General features: G+C 37.0%; 1 protein-coding gene across 4 annotated transcripts in view; it reads right to left on the bottom strand.

Annotated features, from left to right (window-relative positions):
- LRP1B (LDL receptor related protein 1B) overlaps positions 1 to 24,607 on the bottom strand; it is a 2,138,546-nt gene that overhangs the window by 1,765,208 nt on the left and 348,731 nt on the right. For all 4 annotated transcript variants that reach the window (XM_051849573.3, XM_070071546.2, XM_002712121.6 and 1 more), the window contains exon 2: positions 3,053 to 3,175. In XM_051849573.3, the coding sequence (XP_051705533.3) occupies positions 3,053 to 3,175 (123 nt within the window). The remainder of the gene's footprint in view (positions 1 to 3,052; positions 3,176 to 24,607) is intronic.

The following is a 24,607-nucleotide window of genomic DNA, read 5'->3' as shown; positions in this document are numbered from 1 at the left end:
TATTATTTTCCTGATAATCAGTGCGACTCAGCTGACATTGCCTTTTCCCTTTTTCCCTTCTTCTTTCTGAAATGGAATTATCTTCAGGAGAAGGTAGATCAGCCATAGTGTGGTATAAGACAGGTAACTACATGCTAGGGATGACAGTGCAGAAGGGTGGAAGCCTGGTGTCACTCTGGAGTTGTCCCATCAATTCTAAATTGTCCACTTCTGCCACATTTTATATGAAAGAAGTAAAATCTTATTTGATTGAGTATCTGTAACATGTAGTCAAATTCAATCCTAGACAATAAGGTGCTATGTAAAAATAGAAGAAAAATTAACTTTTGGAGATCATGCTCTATTGCCTCAGTTTAGCACAAGTAGCACACAAAGTTCTATGTTACATGCATTCACTAGTGTGGGTTATGGCACTGCTAGGGATGGCAGCTCCTGCTTACAAACATGCTTTTACAACTGTATGGCAGATATAGTTCTATTGCAATTACACTGCAACAGGAATCAGGCAAACTATAGCCTTTTGGCCAAATAGGACCTATGCCCTATTTTTATATTGACTGTAAAATGAGAGATTTTTTTCTACTTTAAGAGCTTCTAAAACAAACAATTTTTTAAAAAAATACACAACACATGTCTATGAACCTGTGAATCCAAAATATGTACTATCTGGTCCTTTCACAGAAAAATTGCATGGATCTCTCCTAAAAGACAGAACAGAGTTGAGTCAATGCACAAATAATCACAACTATCTGGGTTGCAAATGTGACCTCTCATGAGGTCAAGTTTATTCCCCTGTCTTTGTTAATGATTCATTCTGTCGACACATGATCTGTAATAGAAGAACTTTAAATGACTTCCTGAAGGACCATGGCACCCAGAAATAGGTAAGAAGGAAACAACTGTATGACTAATACTTGAAAAGGAAGAACTGAGTTTTAGGTTTTCAGGTTCCCCAAAAATATTATACATCAGCTGAAGCTGATTGTTGGAAAGGAAGTATCATGTAGCATTCAACAGAAAACCCTAGAAGGAATTGCATTTTGCATATCTCTCAATAAAAGTTGCCTTTCAGGAGGACTTCCTTGCCACAGGTGGTCCCAAGATTCATTCCGCAAATAAACATTTCCTCTCTCCACATTCATTCTCAGCACATATTATACAAACAACTCAGAATTGAAAGTAATGAGTAGAAAGATGGTGATTTTATATCCTCATTGCCTCATAGGACCTAAAGATGTTCATCATTACTTAGACAATTGAAAAATGATCTCAAACCATGGGCAGAAATGAAGTTTTTCATTTTTATGGCTAAAGAATCATTTTATACCTAATGTTAAGGTTATAAATTATTATATTTTTCCAATTTCTTCTTTCAAATAACGCGTCCCAACATGCAATCAGCTCAGTGGTAACTCAGGCACCTACATGTTTCTCTGTGTGTATTGCCATTCCTGAAATCTAACTCTTACCCCATGGGTACTGGAGAATACTTCTAGAGCTATGGCCTAAACAAACACAGATTAGGAAGGAAAAATGAACTCACTGAAATTTCAGATCTCCAAAGACCTAAACTTAATTTAGTTTACAGGATTTCTTGGTTTTCTCTATGTGTGTCCATCTCCAAAAACAGTTCAGTCAATTAGGGTTTTACAAGTAAAGTTTTCTTCTTCTTCAATGATATACATTTATTTCCTGTTAGAGTTTTCTCATTTCAGAGATTTCACACTGTCATAAAAAACCCTATGATAGATTAGTGTTTCTATCATTTTAAAGGCTAAGTGGATTTAGGAAAATAACTATATTGAATCAGCTGTTTTCGTTTAATATTTTGTAGATACAACATACTTTGTCTTTAAATCAAAGATAACACAGTTTTGCTCACATATTGAGCACAAAATTATCCTTTCCAAGAGTCAGCCTTCAAGATTATCTATTTCTACTCTTTATCATTCACATCAAATGTATGCATTCATATAATTTAAAATGATGGTATAATTTAACATAGATCAGTGAAGAATACATATGAAATCGCAAAACAAACATTACAAATTGTGATTAAATAATAATGTGAACATCTGAGTTGAGAAATTTAAACTTGAAAAAGCCTGATATTTTTCATACAGCTATTTTTCTATGCTTGTCCAGATTTCAAATGATATCTAGTAGATAAGTCTTTCATCTGGAATATTCTGATTAAATGTAAATTTAAATATATTATGTAGATTCAAATACCCAGATAAAAAATAGTTTTTTCTTTATTGTGTGGTTCCATTAACTACACAGGTTCTTACTCTTCCTGTAGATCACTATGCCTGCGTGCTTGCTACATGAGAAGCACAGATGGACACTACAAGTGCTAGAAATATCAATATCAAAATTTAGGGAACCTGTTCATATTCCTTATTGCAAGTGGAAAGTTTAAGTGTGCCATATTTAGCTAATTTCATATTAATACTAATGATTTTCTTATAGCGGTATTTCTAAAATGGGCAAAGCACTCAGTAAACTCCAAGTTACCATAATACAATTATAATCAGGGTCCATGTATTCTGATGTTATAAAGACAAATATCCTCACTGGAAGGATGGGCAAAGTTTTTATTTTCCCAGTATGTACAAAAAATGTACTTAATAATATATGTAGACCTATAAAATATTAATAGAAATAATATGAGAAATAAAGCTTGATTTCCTTAATATTCCTTAATTATTTTCCTATGTATCAAAACATATGAGAGAAATTATTAGATAAGGTCTTATATTCTTTTGCTATGTTTTATGGATTTTTTCTCATCAAGTCATATTTTTATACTATTAATACGATCACAATAAAATAATTATCCTTGCATTTTTTTCTCCTTCATAAGTTAATTCACCTTACAAAATTGCATATATGCTGTCAATCATACACAGAGCGACTTGAGCTGGAAGGTTTCAAGTTTCTTATTTCGGAGAAAAAAGAGCCAACTAGGATCACAGTCATCCATGAAAACAAGTGACATTTAGTTTCACATAAAAGGTAAATCTGAATGCATGAGAGCCTTGCTACTCACAGGTATCTAAAGACTCATCTGAATCATCAGGGCAGTCAGGGTCCCCATCACACAGCCAGCTCTGGGAGATGCAAGTCATGTGATCATGGCAAAGAAATTCACCAGGATCACACAACTGTAGATCTGAAAATGAAAATGTTTTGAAATAAAATATGAATGATCTGAACATGAACACAGTGCAGTACAAAGATGAAATGTGAGAAAGCAATACATAAAAGATATATGAACATGATTCAAGTTTTCTGATAAGCTAAACCAATCATTTTTCTTAATTTTAGCCACTTATTTCAAGCACACTTTTTAATATACTATATATATTCATTGTATATTTAATATATTCATTGTAGGGTCATAGAGTCTGCTTTGGAAATGGTTAGAGGCTAGAGGCTTGATCATAGCAAATATAGCATATAGATATTCCAGCCAGTGAGTTTTATGTAGCACAGCGATCCAAGCAGTGGCTGATGGATAGAGAGAGACATCCTAGTTCCCATCTCTGCACTAGGAGAAATCAAAATCAGTAATGAATTAAAATTGTAATTACACACTATCTCTTAGTGTTCATTTCTTAACCATACATTCTGATGAATTGAATACATAATATCACAGTATTTTCTTCTTTTTTTTCATAATGACTCCAAGGTGACAGTTTCTGCTACTGTAGAATAAAAGTGATAATAAACTTCCAAAAAGATTTTTTTTCTTTGAAGAAATACTTATTTTCATTTAATTTGAAAGGCAGGAGGCTGGCACTGTGGTATAGTGGGCTAAGCTGCCACCTGCAGTGCCAGCATACCATATGGGCACAGGTTCAAGTCCCAGCTGCACCTCTTCTGATCCAGCCACCTGCTATAGCCTAGGAAAGCAGTGGAGGATGGCCCAGGCACATGGGTCTGCACCTGCATGGGAGACCCAGAAGAACATCCTGGCTCCTGGCTTCAGATTAGTCCAGCTCCAGCTGTTGTGGCTATTCAGGGAGTGAACCAGTGGATGGAAAATCTTTCTCTCTGTCTCTCCCTTTCTGTAACTCTCCTCTCAATAAACAAATAAAATCTTACAAAAATTCTATTTAATTTGAAAGTCAGAAAGAGACAGAGAGGCAGGCCTACAGAGATTTTCCATACATGGTGCACTGCCCAAATGTCCACAGTAGCTAGGGCTGGCCCAGCTGAAGTGAGGAGCCTGGAACGCCGTCATGGTCTCCCACATGAATGGCAGGGACCCAATTATTCTAGCCATTACCTGCTACTTCCCAGGGAGCTGCAAAAGCAGAGTAGCTAAGACTTAAACCAGGCATTCCAGTGGGGGATGTAGGTGTCTCAACAGCATCTTAACCTGTGCACCAAATGCCCACCCCCATGAAGCTTTTTTCTAATTTTGGGTTTCCGTCAAGTCAAAAAAGTCTATATCCTTCCACTGTTTCACAATATCTGTGATTCATCGTCTTTCCTTAAGCCCTACCCATAAACTCACCAGTTGTAGATTTTTCACAATATGTTTACTTATATACTGTGAGTCTACTTGAAAAAAAATCATTCTTTTTCAAGAAGTCTGAAATAAGGGTATTCTTATAATTAATGGCCTGTGAATGTGGAATATTAGGAATATCGTAGTGAATTTATTTAACTTGTAATTTTATTATGTACATATAATAGTTTTTTAAAGATTTATTTATGTATTTGAAGGTCAGAGTACAGAGAGATGGAGAGACAGATGGAAAGAGATCTTCCATCTGCTGGTTCACTCCCCAGCTATCTGCAATGACCAGGGTTGAGCCAGGCCGAAGCCAGCAGCTTCTTTCAGGTCTACTATGTGGGTGACAGGAGCCCAAACACTTGGGCAATCTTTTGCCGTTAATAGGGAACAGGATCAGAAGTGGAGCAACCAGGACATAACTGGCACCCATATGGGATGCTAGTGCCGGCAGTGGGTTTACCCACTACATCACAATATCATAGCTCATTCAAGAATATTTTAAGGTAAACTAAATCTTTCATTAAATAGGTCTAAATGATTTTTTAAGTTAAAAAATCAAATTAAAATCCTAAGCATTATGTCATAGCCTAATTAGCACTTTTTCCTATCAAAAAACAAGATGACGTATCTTACATTCAGTGGTATCTCAGATTTCATAAAACACAATGGGTCTTTCCTTTCTCTCCTTCAATCACTTCCTTGCTACCACGCCAGCAGTATAATGTTCAGTAAATTTTCACTACAAACACAAACTCATCTTAAAGCTAAGAACTGTGTATAGTATTAACATTTTCCATTTGCAAACTATAGATGTTACCTGATGGGCTCATATTATTTTATCTTACCTATATTTTTTCCATTACTTTACCATGAACACCACACATCACCACACCATAACTGCTGTTTTTGTAGTTTATATATTTCTTTCAAAAATGGAGAAAGGAAGCAAGCTCCCATCTGCTGATTCACTCTCCAAATGCCTGAAGTAAGGAACTTGATCCAAGTGTCCCAACATGGATGACAAGAATCCAACCACTTGAGCTATCACCGTGCCTTTCAAGGAATGCATTCGAGGACATTAGAGAGCTGGGAATCAGACCCAGGCTGGTGTTAGATGTTATGCATGCTACGCTGTATTGTAATTTCAAGTGAAATGCCTGTCCTATGTTGTTGTATTTAAACATTAAATTTCTTGAACATACTCTGTATCATAGAGTTGGTACAAAAAAATCAAAGATTTAGAATTCAGTATTTTTTTTCAAGGATCTAGTAGACTACTTGTGCCAACACATCCTAAATAATGCTTAAAGGACAGAGTACAGGTAAAACAGATGGAAAAAAATACAAACAATAGCTTGGGCTGAGTATTCATACACAGAGAAACAAAATTAGATCATACCCCTCACTATTTACAAAAATCAACCCCAAATAAATTGTAGTTAAATGCAAGACATGAAGCAAGGTAAATGTCAAAAGTATTTCTGCATTTTCTGAAAATACTTCAGATAAACGGTGTAGGCAATTTTGTTTTGTTTTGTTTCTGGGTGTGGCTCCAAAATCACAGGCAACAAAAGCAAAAATTGAAAAATAGGATTATATTAAAGCCACAGAAACTATCAGGATTGATGGAAGAAATGACAAAGAGGGAGAAAGAATTTGTGAACTCTACACCTGACAAGGGATTAATAGCCTAGATATATAAGGAAATCAATAATTCAACAATACAAAAATAATAATCTATTTTAATCTATTTTAATTTTAGAATGGGCAATAAGCTTATTCAAAATTCCTCAAAATAAGATATATGATTGGCAAACAAGTATAGGAAAATGTTCAAAATATCATCATAAAGAAACAAATCAAAAGATTATGAGATATGTCATTCCAATTATAATGCCTTTTATCCAAAAAGATAAAAAGTAACCAATGCCTGACAGAATGCAGAGAAAGGGTAACTGTCATGCACTTTTGGAGGGAATGTATATTGGTACAGCTATGGAAAAGGGAATGGATATTTCTCCAAACTTGAAACAGAACTGCTTTATAATCCAGCAACTCCACTACTGGTTATACAGGGGTACTTCAAAAAGTTCACAGAAGATGGAATTAAAAGATAAACTGACTTTGTTTTAAAGAATTCTGTAAACTATGCATGCTTGTGTATCCCAAGAAAAAGAAATTGATATGCCAAAGACCTATCTGTACTCCAATGCTTATTGCAGCACTATTCATTATAGCTAATAGGGGCAATAAACATGGACTCATTCACAGGTGTATAAATCCAATTAAAAATAGATCCCAGTAAAAAATAAGAATGGGAATAAGAGAGGGAGGAGCTGCACAGTTCAGCACACACATTCCCACAGACTTACCCATAAGGGTAAAGTTAAACACTTGCCATGGGACCCCAAGTACCATTAAGCTGGGTGATACTAATGCCATCTTATGTGTTAAAGTGATCATATTAAGTGTATAATTGACCATATAGATACATTTAAGTTTCAAAGGGATCACATAAATAAGACCAAGTGTCTGGTACTAACAATAAATTGAATTAAAAAGGAGAGAACGTTCCAACATGGAAATCAAGCCACACAGCAGACTCATAGAACTATAAATGCCCTAAACAGCATTCTGACCTCAGAATCAGCCCTTAAAGCATTTGAATCTGGCTGAAAAGCCCATGAGAGCATTTCAGGCATGGAAAGCCAAGACACTGTGGCAAAAATATGATCTACATGAAAGATCTCTGTGAGTGAGACCCTAGTGGAAAGAAGAGGCAATCAAAGAAGGATGTGCTTTTTTCTGAGGGAGAAGAGAACTTCCACTTTGATTATGGCCCTGTCTGAATACTGATGGAGTTTGTGGACTCAAAAGGCTTCCATAGCTTTGGCAGCTCATGTCAAGAGCCTCAGGTGATTACCAATGTCATAAATAAGATTGTCAGTTGTTAAATCAACAATTGGAGTCACTGTGCACTTACTCCCCATGTAGGACCTCTGCTTTAATGAGTTATACTATGAGAATTAATGGCATAACTTGTTTTCTTCTAACAGTACTATATACTTTGTGTGTCTGTGTGGGTTTAATTGTGGAAATCTTTACTTAGTATAGAGTTGGTCTTCTGTATATAAAGTTAATTAAAAAGTAATCTTAATGAAGATGGGGATGGGAGAGGAGTAAGAGGTAGGATGGGAGTGGTGGTGGGAGGGTGGATATGGGGAGAAGAACCTCTATATTTTTAAAGCTGTACCTATGAAATTTGTATTCATTAAAAAAGCTTTATAAAAAGATGAAGGAATAAAGAAAATATAATATATATACAATGGAATATAATTTAGCACAAAAAATGAAATACTGCCACTTACAACAACAGGGATGAGCCTGGAGTACCCTGTGTAAAGTGAGATAAGCCAGACACAGAAATATAAATACTGCTTGTTCTTACTTATATATGAACACAAACAAATAAAACAGTTGATCTCATAGAAGTAGAAAGAAGGCTAGTGATTACCAGTGATTAGGAATGTGGGGAGGGCTAGAGAGATGAAGAGATGATAGAACATAGGTATAGCAGTAAATTTGGATAGGGGGAATACTTTCTAATGTCCTTTATCACAGTAAGGTAAATATGGTTGGAAATAATTAATTGTATAATTCAAAATAGCTAGCATAGTAGATGTTCAATGTTCCCACCCAAACAGAGATATAATAAATGTTTTGGGAGCCGGCACTGTGGCACAATAGGCTAAGCATCTTCCTGCAGCACCAGATCCCATTTAGGCACCAGTTCTAGTCCCAGCTGTTCCACTTCCAATCCATCTCTCTATCTGTGGCCTGGGAAATCACTGGAAGATGGCCCAAGTGCGTGGGCCACTGTACCTGCATGGGAGACCAGGAAGAAGCTCCTGAACCTGGCTTCAGATCAGCCCAGCCAGCTCCAGCAGATGAGGCCATTTGGGGAATAAACCAGCAAGTGGAAAACCTTTCTCTCTGTCTCTCCCTCTCTGTCGTAACTCTACCTCTCAAATAAATAAATAAAATCTTTAAAACATAAATTTTTGAAGAGTTGGATATGCCAACTACCCTAATTTGATCATTATACATTGTATAAATGTATTGACCTCTCTAGGGTGGGCATTTGGTGCAATGTCAAGATGTCAGTCAGGATATCCACATCCCATATGAATTCACCTGGGTTCAAGTTCTGGCTCTATTTCTGATTCAAGTTTCCAGCTAATCTACTTGCATACCTTTTTTTTAATTTTTTATTTATTTATTGTTTTTTGACAGGCAAAGTGGACAGTGAGAGAAAGAGACAGAGACAAAGGTTTTCCTTTTTTTCCGTTGGTTCACCCCACAATGGCCACTGAGGCTGATGTGCTGTGGCCGTGGCACCACGCTGATCCAAAGCCAGGAGCCAGGTGCTTCTCCTGGTCTCCCATGCGGGTGCAGGGCCCAAGCACTTGGGCCATCCTCCATTGCACTCCCGGGCCACAGCTGAGAGCTGGACTGGAAGAAGAGCAACTGGGACAGAATCCGGCGCCCCAACCGGGACTAGAACCTGGGGTGCTGGCACTGCAGGCAGAGGATTAGCCTATTGAGCCATGGCGCCGGCCAACATACCTTTTTCTTTGTACACGTTTTTTCCCCAAACTTTTTAGGACTCCTTATTTGCACGGATTTCGAAAATTCTTTTGCATCAAAATTAAACATATCGTTTGATGCATTTTTATAATGTTTTTAAGTACCTTTGTATTTAGACATATAAATAAATCCAGCAGGACTCAAAATTAACTTTTCCCACCCCCTAGGAGTAAAATAGACTTAAGGGGATTTACCTTTACCTAATAAGCTTGCTAAGCAAGCTCCAATCATTAAAGGCAATTTCCATTGTTGCAGTTTGGAGGACAGTTTTATATCATCACTCTAGGAAATAGCAGTTAAGAATAGCTTGCTATTACTCACATATTTTTCAAGCAACTATTCCATCCCAAGGTCACTATGTAAAAGCTTTGATAATAGGATTCAAATAAATGAATTTATAGTAATTTGAAAGGATTATTTAAACTATATATCTGCTAAAGTGAGATTCTTGAATCGGAAGCTAAATAATGTTGTATGTATGTGTGTTTTCCATTTATCCTATTTAATACTTCATCACACACTTCTGAGACAGTCAAATTTATCACATTTTAAATATCTTACTATTGTATGAATGTAGTGTTTCACAATGTAATTAAGACAAGAAGCTTATGGGGATGTGAAGGCAGTTGTATTTCCATGCCTAAAGAAGATCAAAGCTAGTGTCATGTATATCTCTTTATAGTAACAGCCATTTGCAATAAAAAAAAAATGAAAAAATTAAGGCAACCACAGCCTGTATAGAACGTTTACAGAGTTTGGATCATCCTGGTATGAGAAAAGCTTAGTATGTTAATCCTCTATACTCACATGAAAACATCTAATTACTTACTGTAATAGAAATTTTAAATATCTTTGGAAGTTTGATAGTGTATTAGCTGAAAGATTAGATATACATGAGTTGCCACAGAATAGCTAATTTATATTTTCTCATTTTAACATCAAAATGAACTGCTAATTTTTAAATTTTTTTAAAATTTATTTAAGGTTTGCTTTTATTTATTTGAAAGGCAGAGTCTCAGAGAGACACCTTCCTTCTACTAGTTCACTCCTCAAATGGCTGCAAAGGCCGGGGTGTGTCAGGCCAAAGCCAGGAAACTGGAACTCCATCTGGGTCTCCAATGTAGTGGCAGAGACCTTAGTACTTGAAACAGTACTTAGTACCTTAGTACTGGAAACAGTGCCTTCTCTGGTGTTTTATCAGGGAGCTGGATCAGAAGTGGGATGACATTCTCATATGGGAATGCCAACGTCAGAGGGGGTAACAACCTATTATGCTATAAAGCCAGGCCCTGAACTGCTAATTTTAATTATTTAGGAAAAAGGGAACTATTGAAAGTCAAATATGGAAATCAATATTATCAATAAAGATCTGTTGAATAATTATGTAGCTTTAAGCCCTTGGTTAATTTATTAAATAACCTGGGTCATTTCCCTTAAAAACCGACTTGCTATACCAATGGAAATATTAGTTTACCACAGGTTGATTGTCTGCCTATTTAAAGCATAACAGGGCATAAAGAAAATACAAATGATGAAATCTGGTAGCTAAATGAAAATTAGAAGTAAAGGATAAATAATATGCATGTTAGGAAGATTCACATTTGGAAGTTCTTGGGTTCCTCTTTAAAGATAATTAAGTTTCTGGGCCGGCGCTGTGGCATGGCGAGTTAACGCCCTGGCCTGAAGCTCCGGCATCCCATGTGGGCGCCGGTTCTGGTCCTGACTACTCCTTTTCCCATCTGGCTCTCTGCTATGGCCTGGGATGGCAATAGAAAATAGCCCAAGTCCTTGGGCCCCTGCACCCACATGGGAGACCCGGAAGAGGCTCCTGGCTCCAGTTTGGCGCAGCTCCAGCCATTGTGGCCATCTGGGGAGTGCACCAGCGGATGGAAGACCTCTCTCTCTGTGCCTCTCTCTGTAACTCTGTTTTCAAATAAATAAAATAAATCTTTAAAAAAAATAATTAAGTTTCCCTCCAAAATACAGAAAGTGAAATTACCATCAAGATGCAATGACTTTGAACAGCCCTTCTCTGGACTGTTGAGGAACAGCTTTGGTTCTTTTTTTTTTTTTTTTTAATGTTTTTGGTTTTTAGTGCTGTTTGCTTGTTTGTTTTGTTTTGTTTTGTTTTTTTCCTTTCTCTTTCTTTTTCTCCCTCATACAAAGTGCTGAACTCTTTACCTAGAATAAAGTTAATCTGTGTATAAAGTTAAATGAAAATAGATCTTAGTAAAAAACAAGACTGGGAACTGGAGAGGGAAGAGGAGGGGGGGCATGAGTGTGGGTGGGAGGGCAGATACAATGGGAAGAATTACTATGTTTCTTAAGTTGTATTTATGAAATGCCTGCAAACTAAAAAAAAAAAAAAAAAAAAAAAGGCAGGTTAATAGGGGCCAGCATTGTGGCCTACCAGGGTTAGCCCAGTGTCTGTGATGCCGGCATCCCATAGAGGCAGTGGTTTGTGTTCCGACTGTTCCACTTCTGATCCAACTTCCTGCGAATGGCCTGGGAAAAGCAGTGGAAGCTGGCACAAGTGTTTGGGCCCCTAACACCCACATTGGAGACCCAGAAGAAGCTCCTGGCCACTGCAGCCATCTGGGGAGTGAACCAGCAGATGAAGAATCTTTCTCTCTCTCTCTCTCTCTGGCACTCCATATATCTAACTCTAAATAAATCTTAAAAAAAAAAAAAACATGTAAATTAAGGAATAAATAAAAGTTCCTGAACAATCTAAATAATAGGAAAGTTCTGTGACCTGGGTTTTAGTATTTAGATTACATACACAACATGTATTACTAATCTGTGTATCTAATTGCTAATTTGGACATGGTGGGTTATCACTATTTCTATGAACAATACATCCTTCATAGTTGCTAAAGAGAAATGTGGTTGTATGTTTTTGGTCTCATGTAACAGGCAACAAATTTATTGGCAGGAGAATAGAATAATTCTGGAGACCTATAGAAAATTTTACCAATTTGCTTTCAAGATAAAATCCTTGTAAAGGAAATGTGCTGGTTATTTCAAGTTTATAAATAATATTTCAAGTTACCAGGAAATATCTTAATCCTCAAAAATGTACACAAGTAGATAGAGAACAAATTATTTAGGATTCAATTTAAATTGTTATCCATAGTAAGATTAAATACTTCATTCCCAATACTTTGACCAACTATCATTTCACCACTCAACAAACACGTTTAAATCTCAAATACGTTTAAATCTCCAAACTGTTCTATTTATTCTACCTAAATGTATCATGTATATGCTTTTCTTGTTTTATTCCTCTGCTTGGAATGCCTTGCCCATCTAAAAAAGTTCTAGTCAGTGGACTTGAACTTTTCTTTATCAATGGTCCTGTAACACTTCAATGAAAACACTAAAAATGAATATGAAAATAAGACTTCTTATTGCATGTTCTTCAATGTATGCCTCCTACTAAGGACGAAATCCTGGAGGGTTAGGAATTCTGCCACAGCCTTCATATTTGCACTAAAAAGAAGCCTTGAATGAAAAAAGAATCATATTTTCTAGAAATAATTAAACATTAGCTTTGCAGTTAGAATTGAAAGAGGAAAGCCAAAGCAATACCAGTATTCTGGTTTGTTTTCAAGATGAGACATAATCTTATTTAGTTAATCACTGAAATGAAATTAAGTTTTCCTGTGGTTACAATAAAATGCCCTGAATGATAAGGATTGTACTGTATGAAATAAAAACACCCATGAAAACTAAAATTTAGACTTGAGGGAGATTCTGTGTTATCCTCCAGAGTCTCTTAAAGATTATGCTGAAAATGAGATTCTTATAATACAATGGTGACTTAGCCCAGTCAGTTAATGATAGTAATTTTTTTAAAGATAATTTCTTTGGGAATATTTCAGTTGTAAGATAAAATGTAACTTACCATTTCAAGTCTTTGCTTAATAGGAACACATAAATATATTTAGATTATGTACGTTTGGGATGGCTGAGGTGAGGCAAGGTTCATAAAATGGTTAATTTTGGGAGTTTCATTTTGCAAATTAAATATATCTTCTTTTCAATATAGATGATTATTGAAAATAATATCTTACAGTATACAATAATCTCATTAATTTTGTTAAGTCCTTCCTGAAAAGTTTATACAGGCTTGAACTGGAAGAGCAGTAAGGCGTCAAGAGCAGTATCCTAGTTTCAATAGCACAATATAATTTGCAATCAATAATTCTCATTTTCCTGCTAAGACATGTCATACTGAGACTTAATTTATAATTTCAAAATCTATTGATCAACAGACATGTGTACACGCATCCATACGGTATATATGTTTGTTTTAAAATTGATGTGCAATTCTGCATAGAATTCAGTCATCCTTGAAGCTAAGAGTGAATGAGGGACACATAAAATATGACTTGAAATTGAACAACAAAAACAAACAAAATTGCCAGGCTGAACACTGACACAGACAGAATTCCACACCCTGGTTCCTGGAAGCTGTAAGCAAGTCATCTGATTTAGAAAAAGCAGCTTTACAAGTATTAGTAAAGGAAGGATCATGGGGGGTGAAGCTTTTATCCAAATGTCCCTTAGCAAACCCAAGGGTTCTTGTAAGAATGAGTTACGAAAGGAGCAAAGCGGATGTGCCACAGAAGCAGAGGAATGCAGGCACACTCTAGGAGCTGGAAAGGTCAAGGAAACAGATCAGCACCAGAGACGCAAAGAACTCAGCCCTGTGGAGACAGTCCAGGCTTTTGATTGCCCACAGTGTATTATTTAAAAACAAACAAACAACAAACCTTAAGTCACTAAGTTTGTGTGGATTTGTTGTAACAGCAAAAGAAAATTAAAAGAAGCTCCCAGTTTTCTGTCACAGCTGAGATACCACATACGTAAGTTTGATCAAATGAGTAGAAAACAAGCAAGCTGCAAATTATTTTCCATTAACTTAAAGGTCTTCTTCTCCTAAATCATTAACTCTATATAAAATGCTTCATTCACCATACATTGATTGGCATGGGACTAAGGGCCAGCATAATGAGCAGCAGAAGCACATAGCAATGTGTCATTAAAAATATTTTAAATGTTCAAATAACTCACAATCATGACTGAAAAATACATGGAATGGAAAATGTTTTGTGTATGCATGTACATGCATGTGTACACATTTTTCTTGTAAGATGAATAAGTATAAAAATGTGATAAGGGATGTTGCAACATTGTAATTAATTAAATATTTTAATGATTTATATTGGCTATGAAATTCACAGTCTATGCCTTATTAAGCACCAAGTGTTATTGGAGCTGCAAGTGACAAGTAATATTTCCAAAAACATCTTACAAAAAAAGGGATTAAACTGAAAATTTAAAGAAGTACATTTTCCCCACAAAGAAGCTTTGCTCATTTATCATTTTGATCATAATGAACAAATGAAAAGTACCTCTGTAAACATTTCAAACTCAATTTGACATTTAATTCTCAAGGAGAAAGTCGAGTTTTCTCCTTGATAATTTAAATACTGGTAAGCTCCTTGTGATTTTTAGGCAACTGTACGGAAAATTATAAAGCACTCAGTGTAAACCTGTTTAGATCTGATTCTTTATCAAAAAAAGAACATGTGTGTGTCTCTGTGTGTGTGTGTATCTGTGTGTGTATATATATAGAGAGGGAGGGAGACAGATAATTCAAAATATTAGTGAGAACATTGGATTACAGGTAATGTGAATTTTCACGAACTTTCTGAAGGCCTCTTTTGGTACATCAAACCCAAAGCCTTGTCCTTAATTTGCCAATAGATAAAGGGTATATTTTCAGGAAATACAGCTGATACATTTAACACTGTTGATTTGAGTTTCTATTATCATTGAGCTAAGGCATTGCTATTCTGTGTTCTTTTCTGGAATTTCAGAAGAAATGTTCTATTTCTTTTTACCTCCCCTTTCTCCAAATCCCACTGAAATGAATTGGCAGGGTGATTTCATATACTACCTTGTTAAGGAAGAATAAAATTTTGACATGGCTCCATTGCAGATGTCAAATATAAAGCCTAAATTATTGACATTTTCGTACAAGTTCTATTCTTTAAATCCAGTATGATTCTCATCCAATCTCCCACGGGGTACCAACATCCACATCTTTTTTTTTTTTTTTTCTCATCTCCAGACTCAGTGAGATATGAAGCAGATGGTTAGGTTTTCACTCTTTCTGGGATGATGAAATGTTTCTTATCTGTTAGGCTGTGTTTTAACCATTAAGAGCATTCAAGAACTATAATGTTACTTATCTCAAAACCTTGTTTTGATTTGAAAGTAGATTATCCAGTCATCATAGTTATCATTTATTCTTTTCTGTTTTTAAAGACTATAAACATTCATTTATTTATTACACACTCTTTTTTTAAAGATTTATTTATTTATTTATTTGAAAGGCACACTTACAGAGAGAGAATAGGCAGAGAGAAATTTCCCTTCAGTAACACCTAGTGCTGGACCAGGCCAAAGCCAGTAGCCAGGAGCTTCATCCAGGTCTCCCACACGGCTACAAGGGCCCAGGCATTTGGGCCATCTGCAAGCTGCTTCTCCACATGCATGAGCAGGGAACTGGATCAGAAGTGCAGCAGCTGGAACTCGAACCAGTGCCCATATTGGATGCTGGAAATGCAGGCAGGGGCTTAACTCAGTGCACCACAATGCCAGTATCAGTTTACTACACATTTGTTCTGATCAAGGTAGAAACTGAAAATTTAATGATGGAGACAATTGAGTCTCCTCCCACAATTGCTCATGGTTGACCATATGGGTTTACAGAAATATGGGTAATAGGATGGGTGCTTGGCACCATGGCTAAGACACCATTTGGGATGCCCCCACTCCATGTTACAGTGACTGGATTTGAGTCTTAGTTCCACTTCTGGGTCCAGCTTCTTGCTGGACATGGGAGGCAGCAGGTGATGGCTCAGGTAGGTTGGATCTCTGCTACTCAGATTAAAGACCTAGACTGGGTTCAGGAGTCCTGGCTTCAGCTTGAAGTAGCCTCTACTATTGTGAGTACTTGGGCAGTGTGCTAACAGATGTGGTGTTCTCTATCTCTGTCTCTCTCTCTCTCTCTCTCTCTTTCCTTCCCTCTCTCCTTCTCTGTCTCTTTGCCTCTCAAGTATAATGAAAACAGATAAAAATTTCAAAAGAAATATAGATATTTAAAATAATATGAAGTGGGTGCTAATGTAGATCTCTCTGGGGTATTGTTGGAAGAGCACTAAAAAGGGAACCACTCAGACTGGGGACAGAGCTGAGGTTGGAAATTGAGATGAGGCAAGGATGTGGAGAAGATTCTGACATTTGCCCACCCAACAGCTATTTTTGGCTCCTTGGAAAATCCCACTACCCTCTAAGAAGGCGGAGAAGCCCAGCTGCTTGCTTCCCTGGTATGTCGTGAAGTTAGGGCATGAACATGTTGGCAGTGTTAACTGATGGCCACTGAGGTAGAGAGTCTGCCAGGACTCTCCTGGGTAGTTTTCCCATCCATTAACAACAACAGCAGCAAAGAGTGTATGGGGAGTAGCTCCTCCGACTTGCTCTACATATTGAGTCCCTGATGTCTTGGGTGTCACAGGCATCTTGATAACATGAACATAAGCTACCGAATGAAGGCAAACACAGTGAGTGTGATAAAGTGGAAAGATGGTGAGCACCTGGGTTTGAATGATATCCACCTTGAAGTCTCTCTCCTACCTCCCTTTCATCAATCTCTTCAGATTGTGTTAAGAAATACAATAAATATCCTTAGTATCCAGTCACAGTGTGTCAGGTCATTGTACTTTGAATCAGAAGTAACTGATGCACACCCTAGGGAAGCATCCCAGAAAATATATTTTTTAAAAGCATTTTACTGAAAGAATAGAATATTGTCAAATTACTTAGGTGGAGGATGGCATTCCAACCAAAAGGACAGTCGCAAAGGGAAACATGAACGTGAAAGAACAGCAAGTACTCACACAGCAGGAGTTTAGTTTCTATGTGAGGACAGGCTGGAGATGGGGTTGGGTATTCACTTTGTCATGCTTAAATACAGTCAGTATTTTTATATGCCTTTTGTAACCACTCAGACATCTTACTCTTATCATTATAAGTGGGGAGATTTTGAAAAACTTTTTTGTGAGTTATAAAAACAATTAGCACTATAAATAGTAATCATAGTCAATAGGTGCCACACATTAAATTAAACAATTTGTGCACTCACAAAAATGTATTATTCCCACCTTACAAATCAGCTGAGACTGTTTGGAAAGTTAAATGACTTTTGTAACACCATTCAGCCAGCAACCTCAGCATCAGAATACAAATACAGTAGTGTCTGATTAATGAAAATTCTGATCTCGTAATTTTGTATAATGTATTTTTTCTTGAGCTAAGGATTACTGGACTTTTGATAGCTATTTATTTATTTATATATTTATTTTTGCATTTGAGAGTATATTTCACGCCTCTGGCTTCCAGGCATTAAATGGCAGTGGTACCTTCAGCCATCATAACACAAACATCCTCACTCATACAAGTGTCTGTACGACAGATGCTGCACTAAAGAAACCTACTAAGAAACACTGCTGGCACATACCCTTTGTGAAGCTATTCCAATATGGCACTAACATTCTTCCAAAATAAATAGCAATGCTTTCCTCTCAGATCTTCCCACCTGCTTACTGATACCTACAATTCCATGTGTTTTAGTTTCAGCTCTTCAAAAGGAACAACTATGAAGAGGCAACCCTTAGACTTATTTATAATTTTGTGAATAGAAGATAAAGGGAACTCATTCATGGAGATGGGAGCAATCGTGAAGAGATAACACAGATAAAAAGACTGACTATTAAGAACAAGAAGCAGGGAGCTAAAATGCAAGTCAAGACCCTGGATTCCACTTCGATTGCACTAGGTTTGAGTCCTAGCTCCAGCTTCTGTCTCCAGCTGTCTGCTAATGCACTCTGGGAGGTAGAGATGGAATTTCAAGTGGTTAGATCCCTGCCCCCCATGAAGGGGTCCTGGACTCCTTCCCAGGATACTAACTTCTGCACACGCCAGCCCTAGTTGTTGTAGGCATCTGGAAAATGAATCAGTAGATGGAAGCTCATTCTCCTCTATTTGTCTTTGTACCTCTCAAATAAATAATTTTTTAAAGAAGAACAAAGAGAGTAGAAGAGCCAGAGGCTTACCTACTATGATTTTGTTAAGAATCTCCTTTCCTTCCTTCCCTAGCATTCTTCAAAGTTAAAGTATGGAGTGAATAAAGTTCTCATTTTATTTCATCTCCATGATCACATAAATGCATACAATGTTTGCAAGTCCTCTGGGGGGAAAAAAGTATGATGAAACTGGCTACCTATTTATAGACATACATCTAAACTTCAAAATACCAAATGAGAAAGTGTCTTTACTAGTTGATGTGATAGGAGACAGAGGCCTAAGGTAGGCAGGCTTGTGTTATTCAGGTAATTCTGAAACATGACAAAAGTTCAGTGGGTCTCCCAAACATAACAGTAAGTAACACAGATAATTAGCCACCTCTGTACACAAGACACATGTCATGAGAATTTAAATGAATCCTTGTGAAAGTAATTATTACTTTATCAAAAGAAAAATTCCAACATAACATTTTCATGTTAATGGGAAATTAGAGAAGGTAGTCACAAGGGCCTAAGGGAATATAAATTAAGCCTCATAATGTTTTCAAGAAAAGATATAAATAAACACATTTTATCACAGTATACCAGTGCTAATTTATTTTTTCCATAATTAAGAGATTATTGAGAAACAATATACTTTAATCTAACAAAACAAATGAAGTTGAAGTCATGTTGCCAGACTTTTGGAATTAGAATACTATTCTTTCCTGTAGTCTCACTTTGAGGGGTGTTTTAATTGAATAGCTATAATTCAATAAAGTACAAGAATATAGAAGATAATCAAAAAGGGAAAACAAATCAAGTATTCTTGTTTCCCACTTCTAGACAATAACTACATTCCATTTTTATATATTCCTATGGATTTTTCTTCAGAGAAAACATGTCAATTTAAAAAAAAATTCTCAATATATTACCTCTTCATTCAGAGGTACTTTAGGGGGTCTGCACGTGGCGTAGATGGTAAAGCGACTGCCTGTGGTGCCAGCATCCCATTTGGGTGCCAGTTCAAGTCCTGGGTGTTCCACTACCAATCGAGCTCCCTGTTAATGCAGCTTGGAAAGCAGTAGAAGATGGCCCAAGTCCTTGGGCCCCTGCACCTGGCATGGAAGACCCAGGAGAAGACCCAGAGCCCTGGCTTTGGATTGGCGCAGCTCCAGCCCTTGTAGCCTTTTAAGAGAGTGAACCAGTGGATGGAGGACCTCTCTCACTCTCTGCCTCTGTCTCTGCCCCTCTGTAATGCTACCTTTCAAATAAATAAATAAATAAATCTTAAAGAAAAAGAAGTATTTTTGCAACACCTTCATATTGATACAGCTCTATGTAATTTAAAAAAGGACATAATCAGCTGTTATATGAATTTTCCATATTTTGAGAAATTTTTAAATATTAGAAATTACCTTATGTGCCCTACTAGTATTGAGTAACTGAGTAATTGTTAGTTGCTGAACAGAACTGATTTGTAGAATTTTTGATGCACACAAATTCCTGCAAATATAACATATAACATGAAAATTTACACTACAATCTTACATTCTAATTTAGACTTAGTATTTTTTATCTTCTCCAATTTGAGAGATCCTATCATTTTAAATATTTGCATATACTTGGCTTCAAACATCTTTTTTTGTTTTTTGACCATTTTCCAAGACTAGTAAATTTTAAGAGACCCCAATTATAAGAGTCGCTTGGAACAAGTTTATCAGACCTAAACATTCTAGACAATAACTAACAGAATCAAAAAATTACCTTTTATTTTTTATGAAATTTTGGTTTTAAATAAGATGTCACTTTGCTTTTTAGCTATATACTGTTTTCTTTTTCTTTAATTCATTTTTCATTTTATTTGAAAGGAAGAAAGAGACTGGCAAAAACAGAGAGACACAGTTCCTCCATGTGCGAGTTCTCACCTCAAATGTCTGCAACAGGCAGAGCTAAGTCAGGCTGCAGCCAGGCGGCCATAACTCAAACCTGATCTGCCATGTGGGACGGACCCAAGTACTGGAGCCATCACCTGCTGCATCCCAGGGTGCACGTAGCACGAAAGGGACTTGAACCCGGGCACTCCAAAATGGGATGTGGGCATTCTGAGTGGAGACTTAACCTCTGAGTCAAACACCCTCTCCTTAACACGATTTCATCTGTTTGTTTGTTTACATTTTATTTAAGCTCTGCAAGTTTCATTTCTTTCATATATACAGATCCAGGCACATAGAGATACTTCCCACCCTACCCTCTCTCCTGCCTAAGCTCCCACCTTATTCCCCCTCCCTTTCCTACTCTCACTCTTAATTTTTACAAAGATCTGCTTTCTGTTTATTTTATATTCATAAGATTAACCCTACACTAAGTAAAGAGTGCAAAAAATAGTCTGAAAGAAAACCAAAAAAAACACTGTCTTGACAACAGTCAAGACAAGGGCTGTAAAAAATCATCATTTTCAAAATGTCCTTTTTACTCATATACATTACATTTTAAGTACTCTGTTAGCTACCACGGATCAGGGAAAATGCAGTACCTTCCCGGAAAGATTGTTTTGGAACTGCCCTTAGGAAGCTAAATATGCAAATTAATAGTTCCAAGTTCCTTTGTTGAGCAATCCTCCCAAAATCTCTTTTGATAGGTGTGGTCTGCCAACTTCTAGGAAGAGCTTTGTACCTTTACTTCCCAAAAAACCTCCAATAGAAATTTCCAAAAAGTTTTCATTAAATTTTACTATCAGAGAAATACTCTGTCCTGAAAACAATTAAATGAGGGAGGAGTGAAAATGCTTCCTGTGTTTCTGGGAAGTGCAGCCCTAGCTCTGCCTGGTCAGCCTGCATTTTAAGGCCATTGTTAGGCCATAGGGAATATTTTTACCATCGTGTGCCTGATGTGGCACCAGAAACATGTCAACTGGAAAATCCAAGAGAGTTAAAAGGAAGATTATCACTGTCAATAGATGATGGGATACTACACTCATGAATAAACTGCAAAAAGTGCAGAAAAAATGATGAAAAACAAGACTTTTAAGTCAATTCTGTTACAAAAAATTTCAAAACCCACTCTTATGAGTAATATACTTCATCTAGATTTACCAATCTTTAACTTCATACATTTTATATATATACATCTATATAAATTTATATAATGTATTATTATATTATCTATATTATTTATATTAATATATTATCTATTATATTAATATATTATCTATATAAATATATATACATGTATATATATGTATATATACACAGATGTGTATATATATAATATAAATATATATATATATATATATTTAGGTATCCTTAAAGATATATTACAGATACATATATAAGCACACTTCAAAATGTTTGTGGAAAAATGGAATTAAAGGATAACTTATTTTAGTGAAATAAATTTTTGAAATTCTTGCATAGTTTTTCATAAAACTTTGTATATGTATACATTTGAAGGTAACATCAAAGTTATCTATCATCTTCTAATTGGAGAGGAGGTATTTCTAGTTCTTTCTATTCAATGGGCCAAAAAATCGGGCCAGAGCCACCGCTCAATAGGCTAATCCTCCGCCTAGCGACACCGGCACACCGGGTTCTAGTCCCGGTTGGGGCACCGGATTCTGTCCCGGTTGCCCTCTTCCAGGCCAGCTCTCTGCTGTGGCCAGGGAGTGCAGTGGAGGATGGCCCAAGAGCTTGGGCCCTGCACCCCATGGGAGACCAGGAGAAGCACCTGGCTCCTGGCTTCGGATCAGCGCAGTGCGCCGTCCGCCGCGGCCATTGGAGGGTGAACCAACAGAAGGAAGACCTTTCTCTCTGTCTCTCTCTCTCTCTCTCTCTCTCTCACTATCCACTCTGCCTGTAAAAAAAAAAAAAAAAAAAAAAAAAAAAAAAAAAAAAAAAAAAAATCTAGTCAGTTCAGTTCAGTGTTTTAATGTGTAGGATTTTGTTCCTCTACTTCTGATTTGAACACATAACCTGGTTTTGGGACGTTTAAAGTTTTTATACCATGCTTCTATTTGAAGATGAAAAATTCGACTAACCAACTTTAGTGCTTTAGACTTATAACACATGAGTGGCATGTTTGAGATCTGTGCACCCTAAAACACGAAGGAAGAGGAATTGATAAAATATAAGTCTGTACACGTCATGTTTTGTCAATTGTTTTATATATTACATTTACTCCACCTTCCTCAATAAAGTCTGGATCATACCCCACACTCTGTTTTGAGTCTTCTTTTTACTTAGATGATTATATTGTCAACAAAGTCTTCAATATTTTTGATAAAATTATTGTCATAATATGCACAATACTCTTTATTACATTTAAATGAAGTATGTAAGCATTTTGCTTACTCTGATTTCAATTTTTCTGTTGGTCCAAAAATTTAGAATTAGGGAGCAAAGAAAAGTAAATAAATTTTGGAAATTTTGGACTTGAGTCAAATGTTTGGAAATTTGTAGAAACAACCTATCATAAACAAATGGAAAATGACAATATTATAAATGGCAGAAAAATATTGGGCAATTATGTACAATAAAGATTAAAAGTAAAAAAATCTTGTTTATTTAAAATTATAATATATATAACAGAAATACTGGAATTGCTGCTTCTTGATGCAAATTTTAACCCTGGAAATTTCTCCATACCTATGGAGTACTAATAGAAAAACGCAGAACAGAACAACAAAAGTTACTTCCAGTGGATATCTGAGGTTCTGCATATCTAAAGCCTGCACAGGTTTACTTAACTCATCTCTAGACTTTCTAATCTCACCAACTCCTACATTTGTTTCTGACTATCATTAACAATGTTTAACATATGAGAGACCCAAAAGTAAATTAAATCTAATAAACAACGTTTGTACCCTGGAATAGACAAAGTGTCATCCCTTCTCTCAGCATATCACACAACTCAGAACACATGCTGACTGCATATAAATCTATACACGACATAGAATATTTTATCATCTTAAAAATATTTGTCTATTTTAGCTGCTTGCAGTGACAAATAAAGCTAAAAGTGTTCTCTTACCTTACTCCCACCAGTGACTGAAATAGCTCCTTCGGTAAGACCAATTTATAATTTACGTGAGGATAACACCTGCTCCAGTGATTCATTAGTTTATATAAGGATATAAAATGTGAACGAGGTGCATTTTTACATTCATATAAATTTAAAAATCAAGAGTTTAATATATCTCACCTACCAAAAGTTAGGTATAGCTGAAAATAAAAAGGAAAACTGTGTAAGTTACGGGACAGGCTACTTGGTTCCAAACCTCTTTATGGCACTTTCTCCTGAACAAGTGATTCCAGGGTTCTGGGCCTGATTTTCATGAGAACACTGAATGTCACACAGTGCATTTTGAAAACCCTCCTGGTGTTGCGTGTTTTGAAGACAGTACCATGTAGACACATCCACTGACTGAATATTAACGATGTGAAGCTTTGCTTCTGAAATTCTCCTTAGTGAAAATGTGCTATTATAGCTTCATTTAAATACATTAATTTGATTAGCTTTCTTATCTTCAAGCAATTGACTTCTACCTATTTTATTTATTCTTTGTTCTTTTGCTTTGTTGTTGTTGTTGTTTTTTTTTTTTTTTTTTTTTTTTTTTTTTTTTTTTGACAGGCAGAGTGGACAGTGAGAGAGAGAGACAGAGAGAAAGGTCTTCCTTTGCCGTTGGTTCACCCTCCAATGGCCGCCGCGGTTGGCGCGCTGCGGCCGGCGCACCGCGCTGATCCGATGGCAGGAGCCAGGAGCCAGGTGCTTTTCCTGGTCTCCCATGGGGTGCAGGGCCCAAGCACCTAGGCCATCCTCCACTGCACTCCCTGGCCACAGCAGAGGGCTGGCCTGGAAGAGGGGCAACCGGGACAGAATCCGGCGCCCCGACCGGGACTAGAACCCGGTGTGCCGGCGCCGCTAGGCGGAGGATTAGCCTAGTGAGCCGCGGCGCCGGCCTGTTGTTGTTGTTTTGACAGGCAGAGTGGACAGTGAGAAAGAGAGACAGAGAGAAAGGTCTTCCTTTACCTTTGGTTCACCCTCCAATGGCCGCTGCAGCTGGCGCGTTGTGGCTGGCACACCGCGCTGATCTGAAGGCAGGAGCCAGGTGCTTCCTCCTGGTCTCCCATGCGGGTGCAGGGCCCAAGCACTTGGGCCATCCTCCACTGCACTCCTGGGCCATAGCAGAGAGCTGGCCTGGAAGAGGGGCAACCGGGACAGAATCTGGCGCCCTGACCAGGACTAGAACCCGGGGTGCCGGCGCCGCAGGTGGAGGATTAGCCTAGTGAGTTGCGGT

The sequence above is a fragment of the Oryctolagus cuniculus genome, chromosome 3 (assembly GCF_051225735.1).
Source record: "Oryctolagus cuniculus isolate XC-2025 breed Fujian yellow rabbit chromosome 3, ASM5122573v1, whole genome shotgun sequence".
Lineage (NCBI taxonomy): Eukaryota > Metazoa > Chordata > Mammalia > Lagomorpha > Leporidae > Oryctolagus > Oryctolagus cuniculus.
Note: the sequence above shows the minus strand (reverse complement) of the source record. Positions and strands in the feature narration are given on the sequence as shown.